At 37.7% G+C, this 12285-nt stretch overlaps 1 protein-coding gene across 2 annotated transcripts in view; it reads right to left on the reverse strand.

Moving 5' to 3' along the window:
* Positions 1–12285, reverse strand: part of ANGPT1 (angiopoietin 1) — a 250069-nt gene that overhangs the window by 60315 nt on the left and 177469 nt on the right. For both annotated transcript variants that reach the window (XM_079796022.1, XM_079796023.1), the window contains exon 5: positions 1117–1238. In XM_079796022.1, the coding sequence (XP_079652148.1) occupies positions 1117–1238 (122 nt within the window). The remainder of the gene's footprint in view (positions 1–1116; positions 1239–12285) is intronic.

Genomic DNA, 12285 nt, shown 5'->3' on the forward strand with positions numbered 1-12285 from the left:
TATTGTGTTATACACCCAAAACTAATATAATGTTATGTACCAATTGTACTTCAATTTAAAAAAAGGAAAATAAAAGATAAAAAGATACAATTCTTGGCCTTGTAGAATTCTGGTATGAGAAGGTCATGCAGATTTGTTGGAGGGAATCAGGGAAGGCCTTCCAGGAGCATTTGCAGGCACCCAGAGGAAATAGGGACATGGCTGGTTTAGGCGGCAAAGAGGAGAAAGTGTTCCATCCTTTGAAGAAGCATTGCAGGGGCAGCCTGGCTTCTTGGGCTCTAGGGCATCTAGCTGACACTTTATATTGAAGAGCAGGGCTCTCCTCAAGGGTTTCCAAAACCCTGCTTCACACAGACGGCCTCTATCACTACACTTCTACAGTATAATTATCTGTGTAATTGTCTGTCTTCGCCACACACTGGGAACTGTTTGTTCTGTATTATGTCCCTAGTCAGTGACTGGCGAATGAACAACATACACTTAATATGTATTGAATGAAGGACTGGATTGATGATTTAATGAATAAATAGGGAGAAAGAGTATATAAAAGAGAAATGACAGCAGGAAGATAATGTTTTCTTACTTCAAAGTTTACTTTGGATCCTGTTCAACATACTGATGAATCCTACCCTCCAACCCACTCTTTTCGGTAAATACAAAAAGCCAATCCTTTTGTGTTTAAGATAGAAAGTGTTTCTCTCACCCCAGCAGAAGCAGTGATTCTGGAAATGTGTCCCTAGCTCCCTCTGTACAGTGTCTGGACTGTGGATGATGTGTGCCATCTGGGTCCTTGGGACTCTTTCCCTGCACTTGAAGTATACATGACTTCAACATGCAATCTGAATAGGCAAGCATTTATAAGCAACGGGACATCCCAGGAATGAGAAAGAATAAATAAGAAAACTTTGTGTAAAAGAGGGATGGTAGATGTGGGAGTTGGGGGAGGTCTGTACAATAGATTTTCATATTTTATGGACCTGGGAAACAGTATTTCTTGAGAGAAAAGGGCTCAGGCATATATATTTTCAGTTTAACAAGCTCACAAATCAATCTGATTATTCAGCAATTCAACTAGGTTCTGCTTTACATCTCATAAACAAACACTTCTGGTTTTACCTTTTTGGGTTCTGGCATATTATTAATATAAATAGTGTAGATTCCACTTTTATTAAAACCAGCTTGATATACATCTGCACAGTCTCTAAATGGTTCCTCTTTTTTTCCTCCCTTTAGTAAAACTGCAAAAAAAAAAAAGATTGCAATATGTGAATAAAAATATCAGTATCATTAGTACCCAAGTGGACTTCAAGTATAACTAAACAAGTCTTCATTTCCTCCAAACAAATGTCAATATTGCATTTAATGAAAAATCTATCATAAAGACAATAATAGATTTTGAGGTGACTCACAAAATTACAAAGCTTAAGAAAAAAACCTGCAGAGCAATTTTCAACTGAATACTTATTTTATATTTTGTTTAATTCCTTAAGTCTTGTTTTTCTCTAAAGGTTTTCCAGAACATCAAGTCAACTGGCATGATTATGTAATACCTCTAATCAGTAACAATTATGTCAGTATTCCTGCAAAATTTCTAAAAAGCTCTTACCTACATTTCATAGGAAAGTTTTTTGAAGTGCGGAAGCATTTTTTGGAGGACGAAGAGATGAAGATAACAAATTCAAACATAAAAATACAGTATGGAGATTTAAAACACTAAAAGTAGGCAGGACTGTTTTTTCCATGGCTTTAAAATTGAAGAAGTTCTAGAATTTTTTAATTAAAAAAGACAACTCTCAAAATAATTATATTCAGAAAGTAGAAAAGAATCTCTGACCTAATTTAACTATCTAGAAAGACGAGGAAACTGAACTTTGTTCTTTATTCAATGCCCTATAGTTAAACTATTAGGTAGATGATACACACAAAAATGAAAGTAAATAAGGTTTGAAATTAAATGATATAGGGGAAGAGCTCCAAAAAAGCTGTAAGTCCTGTGGAAAATAAATTTAATTGAAGATAGTCTTTACTGAGAACTTTATTTTATTTACTAAATTCTTATTAATGAGATCAAACTATGAAAATTACTCATATTTAATAGTATTTAGCTATGGGTGGTATATTTATAAAATATTTATGATATAGTATTTCCTAATAAATATACATTATTTTAGTAATTGGTTTCATTAAACCTTTTCTAGAAGGTTAATAAGTTTATTGTCTTGGTATCATTGTGCTATTTAATAAATATTTGCTTTCAGTCCCTGAGTTGCAGTAGTCTTTTATAATAAAAATATAAAAGGTAAACTATGAATCAGTGCTTTTAAATTCTCTATCAGTCTAAAATACTAGCCTGATTTAAACTTAAGATGCATGATGTTACTAATTTATAGGCAATTAAAAATAAATAGTATAATCTTGGTAGAAAGAAGGACTATCTCAATATAAATATTTCAAATTTTCAGAAATACTTATGTTTCAAGAAAGTAAAATATCCATATCAGACATGTTGCCATAACAAAAATTTTAAATTACTTAACAGTATCATTTTTTTTCTATAGCTCATGTCTGCACTAATGGTTTTACCTACTTGTATTAATAATTACATTTAAACACCACCATTACAATTGCAATATAAACACAGAATAAGTAATCACAGGATTGCCGGTTCATATGATAATGAAGAAGTATTGTACAGTATATATGCAAATAGCAACTGAAAAATAAATACTTACTCAAAAGCCATCTGAAATATCATTGGGCATGTAAATAAATTATATAAAGGTGTTATCATTGTCAAGAACATCAATGCAATTCACTTGTGCTTGCCTATTTTCAGCTAATGGACTGTTATTTTCCACACAAAAAAATGTTTTAAGTTCTAAATGCTTGATTTTCTTTTGTTGAAATGTGGAAATAACCAAATTAGATGCAAAAAAAGAGTTGAAATACCAACTAAACTTATGATCTCTTAAGAGGAACAACACAGGAAGATGTGGTCAACAGAAAACCAATGGCAAACCCATTTTTCTTTTTGGGGTGAAAGATAGAGAAGGTCATTTATCTAAGGAGAAAATGCTTCTTATTGCATATACCACTTCCTGCCCTGCCTTAGTTACTTATCTGGGGAGAATACATTCCCTTCCCACTCCTCTGCCACCTCCACCCCCTTTTCTTTTCCTCTTCAGGAAGATGTGGGTAAAGAGGCTGTTGTGTGGGAAGAGGGAAGCTATTTCGCACACATTTTAAATAACCAAGAAAAATTGTTATCATCTTATTTTTCTGCAAACTAATTGTATACAAATGATGTCCAAACCATGAATGTTATCATTGATATGAATGTTTACAACTGGAAAAAATGGTACAAGTAGTTCTATGATTATACTATGGATTCATTGCTATGGCAACATATCTAATACAGATATTTCATTTTCTTGAAATGTAATTTGGTATTTTGAAAAACTGAAACACTTGCAGTCTACCCCGAACAAATAGTCCTTTCCTCTATGAAAATTAGATTGCTTGTTTTTAATTAGAGTATTAAAACATTTTAGAGTATTAAAACATTTAAAATCAATTTAAAAGCTTTATTCACAGCTTACTTTTGATATTTGTATTATATACTGTGGTTTGAAGAGGGCTCCTTTTGTAAGAGTAGACTGACCTTCAGAGTTTTTCTTTCTTTTTTTGATCTATAAAGTGGGGCAGTAATACATATTTCTGAGGCACGAGTATGAATTATGTAACAGAGCCAAGTGATTGAATTACCGTAAGTACTCAGGAAATGGTAGTTATTATTGTTGTTATTATGGTATTATAATATTATGGTATTATAATATTATTAATGACTAGAGGCCGGTGGGGGCGGGGTGTAAGGGGTCCCTCAGCCTGGCCTGCAACGATGCAAGTGTTCAGCGCCTGGCCTGGCCAGAGGCCCTCCACGGCCAGGCATGAAACACTTGCCTCATCGCCGCAGTGACAAAGCAAGCATTCCACCAGGCCGCTCATGCTGCATGCTCTCAGCGGCCACCCCCACCCCCCACCGGGACTGGGGGACTCTGGCGGGGCTGAGAGGACTGGGCACCACCATCTTGTGGCTATGGGCGCTGCCATCTTTGTGATGGAGTGAGGGTCAATTAGCATATTCTCTCTTTATTAGATAGGATAACATTACATTATTATTTTCTCTTATGGAAGGATACTAGCAAGCTATGAAAAGCCAACCAGTCTAGTTAATGAAGTGGTGGATGCTATTGTTTCCTACTCTCAAATACAAATATTGTAGCTGACTAAATGCAGGGCAATTACAATTGACTGGTTACAGGTAGGATTAGAACTGGACTCTCCCTGTGAAAGTTGGCTAATTGGTGTATTTTATTCATTGACTACATCAGGTCATACCATCATTGCTTAAGTCTAAAAAAACCCACCAAACCCAGGTAATCTAATCTTGCTGTATACTGTAAGCTTTATCTGAATAGTTAAGACTTAAGGATTATTTCAGATAAAATGATATTGGAGGTATATACCAATGTTGATTATAGAGGTTTTAATTTCATAATTTAAATTTGCAAGACTATTTTCTTCGTTAAGTACCAGAGAGTTCTGAAAATCCGTGTTATGATTAGCTATTGTAAGATTGGACACATAATAAACATTTTCAAACATAGAAAGACAAGAACAAAGATGAATTCACTGAAGATTACAAGTTGTCAGAGTTATGGATAAATTTTTGTAGGAGATCTTGAAATTAAAAAAGATGGAAGATGTAAAATAAATAAATAATTAACACAAATGGAGCCACTTTAAAGTGGAGCCGGAGCTGCCATCCCAGAGGAACTGCCTTGCAGGTCTTACTTCTCCAATCCTTGGAGTGTTAAAACGGGGCAAAATAACCTTTGGACTGGACCCACAGTAACACTGTGTCCCAAACACCTGTTTGTAACGGTAACAAGAAATCAGATACTATGACTACTGGACCAATGGCTACCCAGGCTGAAAATTAAAAACACTGCTCAGAATTAGCGTCACTATGTTAGCTTATCTGCACCAACAGAAAGGCCTTCCTTCTACTGACATAACTCCCCTTCCCTTTCTCATAAAGTCTCTTTGCTTTGTCTTCTAATCAGAACACGGCTGGGTTTCTGCCTGAACCAATGCTTCCCAAAGAGCTGTTCTTTCTTGATTTCAGATAAACGCCTGTTGCCTCTCACGTTGGCCTTTTACTTTGAGGTTGACAAAGAATGTCTGGAGGAATGCATGGTAAATGACAAAAGGTAGATAGGGAAACCTGATGGAAGAGGATGAAAGAAGCACCAACTGGACAGAACCGGAGAGAGTGATCTGGAGACCTGATAGAGGTGTTCAGCTATCTGTCAGCATGGTTAGACTTCTTTGTAATAATAAACCGGGTTAAAAGCAGGCATTAAAAAATAGATCTTTGAGCACCAGCCTGCGGATTGAAGGGTTCGGGGTTCAATTCCAGTCAAGGGCACATGTCCAGGTTGTGGGCTTGATCCCCAGTAGGGGGTGCCAATCAATGATTCTCTGTCATAATTGATGTTTCTCTCTCTTCCTCTCCCTTCTTCTCTGAAAACAAAAAATATATATATTTAAAAAATATATATCTTTGCATCTAAAAGTTCCTTCTTTGACCACACACTCTTGTTGTTTCCTCTCTCATTCTTTAATGCTTCATGAGTTTGTCTTTTCTCTAAGTGGAGTCTAGATCCCATCATTACTACCAGTCCCTTCCTAGCCTCCATTTTCTTTTTTCCTAACTTTGATCTCAGCTTTAGAAAGTAAACAACAGTTGAGAAGAGATAACACCTGAATGAGTAAGACATGTAGAAGAGCATATCTGAACTATATTTCAAGGGCCTGGTGTGCCAATTCAAAGACTTTACCTACACCGCTATCAGCAAGTAAAATCATTCCTTTCATTTAGTCTTATCTACACAGCAAAATGTTCACAATCTAAAGACACAAACAGATGCATGTCTGTCTTTCACCCGCCAACATTTAGACAATACGCAACCGGAGACCCCGACTCCAGCAGCTATTGACTTTATCAGGCTCTTCCTTTCATTTGTCCAAATAGTTTCAATCCAGATGGCATATCTGCCACCAGGCTGACTTCAGGGAAGAACCATGAAAGTTGAGGCAGAGGGTCACTTCAATTCAGATGAACCCTCAAGAGAAAACTTCCTGGAATGTAGAATTGATAGTTATGAGTCTCAGCAGACGTAGTAGAAAACACAGATGGCGATTAGCCTTGCTATCAGAGACAAAGTAAAAAGCCAAAGCCCTTGAATCCTACTCATTTCCTAATAAGCTGCTATAAAGAAATCGATTCTTCAAGCATTCCTTTTAAATCTTAGATGTGGCTCATCGTTCATATCTCTCCAGTATTCAGCAAACATCAGAATGAATGTGGATCAAGTTGCTGGTTTAAGGATAATCTTTGTAGTACTTTTTGGTCACCATCATCAAGGAGATCATAGTACTAGGAATCGCCATAAATCTGTGATTTTCAATAGGACAGGTCACTGAAGTTCACTGAGCATATGGATGAAAAAACCCCGGCATATCTGACAAGATGAAAACAATCAAATGATTCATTAGATTCTGTACACTTGAGACAGGTGTGCAGGCATTTCATGGAAAGCCCATTTAAAGACACTTTCTAGAATCTTAATTTGTTTGAAAGGACTTTTAGAAGTGGAAGAAGGTAATCCCTTGCATGTCAAGGCTGTGGGAAGATTAAAGGAAGGTTTGCAGGCAGTATTCAATATTTTGAATAGGTGTGAAGGTGAGAGAGACTTAGCAATGATTTAATAAATATACAACACACATACACACATATATATATATATATATATATATATATATATATATAGCAATACAAATACATAAAACCTTTATGTTTCTAAATTAAAAATTTCAAAGTTGATATTTTATCTCATAAAAAACACTCGAAGATCATTTACTTGCTGCATTACTATTTTTTTTTTGTTAAAAAAAGGCTGTTTACTCTCATTTAAATTACTTATGTGTAATTATTTTGTGGACAATCTGTCAGCTCTTAATTATTCATTATCTTCTTGGTGGAGCTATAAGCATGAGCTTAATAAAATCAAATAGCATTAACTGAACATTAATTATGTATGCTCAACTCTGATTTCATGTGCTAAGTATGTTTCATATGCTTCATTTCATTTAATCTTTATAAACACTTTTGAGGTAGGTTTGTAAATATATTGCTTTATAAACAAGGAAACTGGGGCTCAAAGATGTACCTAACTTCACAAATACTTGTAAGGAACTCTTTAACTATGAAGCTGAGAATCTTAACTACTTCCTACTCACTTCTGGAATAAAGTCAAACTCAAATAGATCTCCAGTGAGACATCTGTCACAGAGTCCCCAGCGATACTTATCTCCACCAACAATGTCACACCCAGGGTCTTGGGTGAATTAGGACAGGTCTCAATTCTGAATGGTTACAGGCTCTTGACATGGAAGCAGGCAGTATGGGAGGAGTGACAGGAGGAAGACATGACAAGGAAGAAGATACTAATAAATGTTGAAATGAGGATAGAAGAGAGCTACATGTAGCAGAATTTTCGGAGAGAGGGGAACTCTCAGCAGAAATGTGAAACAGAACTTCAAAAGCTAACAGAGGGTTATAAAGTAAAAGGTCCTTGAGAAGCCATACTGAATTCCATCATGTCCATTCCTTACAAGTTATGCCAACCAGGATTTACCCCATTATTTCTATATATTATTTTCACAAGGCTAGTTATTTGATTTCCCAGCCTCTGGACTATTAGAAGTACAAATTTAGAAGAAGGGCTGGTGTGGGGTGGAGAGAGTAGGCATGTGTGTGTACATCTGTGAGTGTGTGTTGGTTTTCATCTGCTAGAATCAGGCATTAAAACAAAAACAATTGATAGTAAAAGCTTTTTTGTATGTATGAGGAAAAGACAGTAAAGCTTTCAAAGTAAGCAAAAATAAGAAAGGATAGCAGTTTTGGACAAATTATATACTTTTCCCAAAGGCATCATGATATTATGATGCATATTGATTCATGCTGATGATAATGAATTTTTAAAAGTTTAAAGCTTGAATTTTATTCAATCTTCTCTTCTCTGAGGAAAAAGTGAAGAGAGAATAAAAGCAATGCAAAAAAATGTACCATCATAACGCTTTTTAATTTTCTTAAAATTTTATTGCTTAAAAAGATATGTTTGCAATTATCTGGACAATAAATTAACCATTATGTATAATACATATCCTATCTAATAATAGACAAATATGTAAATTTACCATACCCCCAACACGCCCACAAGCCACGCCCACAAGCTACGCCCACCATCCAATCAGAGCGAGTATGCAAATTAACCCAAGCCAAGATGGCTACAGCCACAGAGAGCAAGGTTTCCGCCTGCCCTTGCCAGGCCTAAGCCTACACTCAAGCTACAAAGTTTCAATTACAGAAGGTAAACAAATTCAAACAAATGGCGGCAGAATGGAGCTTGAGAGAGCAGGCCAGGGTTGCCGCCAGCAACAGGGGAAGCAAAGCTTTCCGCAAACCCTGGCCGGGCCCACCCGCTTAAGGCAACAAAGTATCAATTATAACCCCAACACAAATGGCTGCCGGCCTCGGAGGGAGCCCCAGGCTTGCCTCCACTCCAGGCTACAAAGTTTCAATTGTAGAAGGAAAATAAATTCCAGATACCAGGGCCTCTGCTTGGGTTGCCAGGGGGTGTGGCTGGCCTGCAAACCGCCACAGGCCTCTCGCTCAGGCCGCCCCACACCCCAAGGGAACCCTCACCTGATCCGGGACGCCCTTCAGGGCAAACCAACTGGCCCCCACCCCTGTACCAGGCCTCTATCCTATCTAATAAAAGAGTAGTATGCAGATTGATCATCACTGCAACACAAAATATAGCTGCCCCCATGTGGTCAAAGATCCTGCCCCTATGTGGACACAAGATGGCCACCACAAGATGGCCAGCAGGAGAGGGCAGCTGGGAGGCACCCGGCCTGCAAGGGAGGGCAAACCTGCAAGGGAGGGCAGTTGGAGGTGATCAGCCCTGCAGGAGACGGCAGTTAGGGGTGACCAGGCCGGCAGAGGAGGGAAGTTGGGGGCAAACAGGCTGGCAGCAGAGTGGTTAGGGGGTGATCAGGCTGGCAGACAGAAGCGGTTAGGGGCAATCAAGAAGGCAGGCAGGCAAGCAGTTGGGAGCCAGCAGTCCTGGATTGTGAGAGGGATGTCCGACTGCCCGTTTAGGCCCGATCCCTGGGATCAGGCCTAAACAGGCAGTCGGACATTCCTCGAGGGGTCCCAGATTGGAGAGGGTACAGGCTGGGCTGAGGGACAACCCCCCTCCATGCACGAATTTTGTGCACCGGGCCTCTAGTATATGTATAAACATATACTTATATACTGTGTATTACAATATTGAGACATATGCATAAGGTACATAAACTGTTAAATCTATGTGGACATGCAAACCACCCTATGGCAGACATAGGTGGATTACTAATACAATGGTATCTTTTTTTTAATTGTAGAATAATGAAACAGCAAGTAATTCTATATATACTTTAGTTTGATTAGTGTTTTTAAATAAATTTTTTAATGCTCCTCTAATGTGAAATTACACATACATATAACAATAACATGAACGTGTATTCAATGTGCATTATACTTAAAGCGACTAGAATTTTTTTTTAAATGACTGACAGCTGAAAATGGATTTGCAGGCAACCTTTGTTTAATCCAGTAATCATTCATTTTTCACAAAATATATTTCCATGTTTTCCCTTTGGGCACCCAGATGGGCAGTTGTGAGTGCTACATGACCTTGCCATTTGTTCAGAAGGTCATTTCAGGTGTTTCATGTGTGTTAATTTTTCATGTAATGTTTTTTTGGAATGACTGGAATATATTGATTTTTAACAAAAGATTTCCTATGCATGTGGGAAAGCTTAAAACATAATAAGGCATGTTTTGTGCCTTATTATGAGACAAATTGATTTCAGCAAGAGTCATTAAAAATGGAATGAAAGTCCTTGGGCAATGCTGTAAACGAAGAAAGTAGTGCCAAATGCTTTTGAAAACTGACACACACACAAAACCTTCACTTTGAAGTTTTAAATAAATAAAGGCTGACTGTCACCATAGGTATGGAACTTTGTTTACTACTCTCGTGGTGAAATATACTTGAAGAACAGTTCTTAACTACTAGCTGGGGTTCTACGTGGAGTCCTGCTCTGAACTTAGGGTGTCCTCTGTCACTTTGAGTGATACAAAACCACAAGAAGATATATATGGAATGGTTGATACAAGTTATAAACTGTGCATGTTTGTCCAGGCCACCAGGAAAATTCCCAAGATGTGTGGCACTTTTCTGCTAAGCAACCAGGCAGAAGTGCTGGGACTGAAATGCAGAGTCCTGTTCCTTCTAGACCATCGTGACATATGCCATAGCTGTTCTGAGACACTGGTGAGGAGGCCACCTCAAATTAAGTCCTAGCTTTAGGGACATGGGCTGCATTAATTATGACTGAGTTTGGTTTATTTGTGCATTTGTAAGTGTGTACATGAGACCAAAACTGGTAAATCCTTCTGTGAGAACCACATCTCCACTTAAAATGAAACCCATGGTTCAAATTCACTGTTATAAAGGAAATCATGCAGGTTATGAAAACAGAATGTTCAGACCTAAAATAATTATCCTATGTAATAAAAGCCTAATATGCTAAGTGTCCAACTGTTTGCTTGACCATATGACCAGTCACTATGATGTGCAATGACCACCAGAGGGAAGATTCTCTGACCGGTAGGTTAGCTTGCTGCTGGGGTCTGGCCCATCGGGACTGGACAAGATGGGCCAGACATGCCCTGGAGCACTCCCGCAGTCCCTCCCAGGCCCCAATCGTGCACTGGTGGGGTACTTCGGCCTGGCATACATCCTCTTGCAACCCGGGACCACTCAGGGGATGTCGGAGAGCCAGTTTCAGCCTGATCCCCACAGGCCAGGCCAAGGGACCCCACTGGTGCATGAATCCGTGCACTGGGCCTCTAGTGAGTACATGAAAGGCCACAATAAAATTAAAAGAGATTTGACTGAATTGGTATCACATTTAATAATTTATTTTCAACATAAACTCATTGAAACAGTAGGTTATTCCTGGTGGGTCAGATATTAACGTGATTTGTTACTAAAGTTGGTCCCACTCAGAATGCAAACACCAAGCCAGTAATAGTAGGAAGAAATTACAGTGTTCTTAAAATTAGTTATGATGCTGGAATCTTTAGTTAAAAATAAATGATGAACTTCCATAGGAAGCTACAAACGTTTTTCATCAATAGTTTTAAAGGTTCTTTGCTACTGACTTTAGAAAAGTCATTAACATTAACATTCTCACCTTATGTTAAAAAGCAATATCTTGTTTTTATGTAAGGCTATGAAAGCGTAAGAGAAGAAGGCATGGAGTTTGCTCACAGTAATGTTGGAACATCAAGGCAACACTCTTTTTTAGTGGCCTTTCACCCTGGTAGCTGCCAGGCCCAGCTGGAACCAGGAGATATCCCTTTTCAGATAGTCTAGTTTCTGAAGTTGAAACTCTAATTCCAAAAGTGAATTAACCACAAAACTTCAAATCTCCCCCAAAAGATGTGGTTTAGAAATAGTTCATGGGAAAGGTCAAGGACTATATTATTTTTTATTTTGTTATCATTAGTTTGGCTATTCACTATTCACACAATTTTTTTTCTACAGAAATTACAACTTTTCGAAAGGCAGATAACATGCTCCATCAAATAAAGGAGAAATATACCACTTCCAAAAATAAACAGTCACTTTCCCCTTAAGCCATTGGGTTTTATGAAAGGAAGTGCTAGAAAGTGTGGTTCATTTTAAGGAAACTGTAAATGTTTAACATATAATTTTCTGTCAAGATAAAGCATTTCCCTCATTAAATGGGAACAAGTGCTCACTGTTGTGTTCAGCAGATGACTTCCTGTATTTTTCTTTCTCTTTCTACCTAATGTTAAATTGTGCATTGCACACAGTCAATGAAAAAACCAAATATTTTACTCAGTCAACGAAATGATATTTTCTATTTTTATCAATGTTTATATGAGTGACGGTCAAAAACTTTTAATTTCCTCCCATTGCCTGTGATGTTTTTAGAGTCATTCTTAACTCAAGGGACTTGCAAGAGGAGTTCAAACTATCTTATCCATTGACTGAATGATTTACTTCACAAAATCAA

The sequence above is a fragment of the Cnephaeus nilssonii genome (assembly GCF_951640355.1).
Source record: "Cnephaeus nilssonii genome assembly, chromosome: 18".
In the NCBI taxonomy this organism is placed as follows: domain Eukaryota; kingdom Metazoa; phylum Chordata; class Mammalia; order Chiroptera; family Vespertilionidae; genus Cnephaeus; species Cnephaeus nilssonii.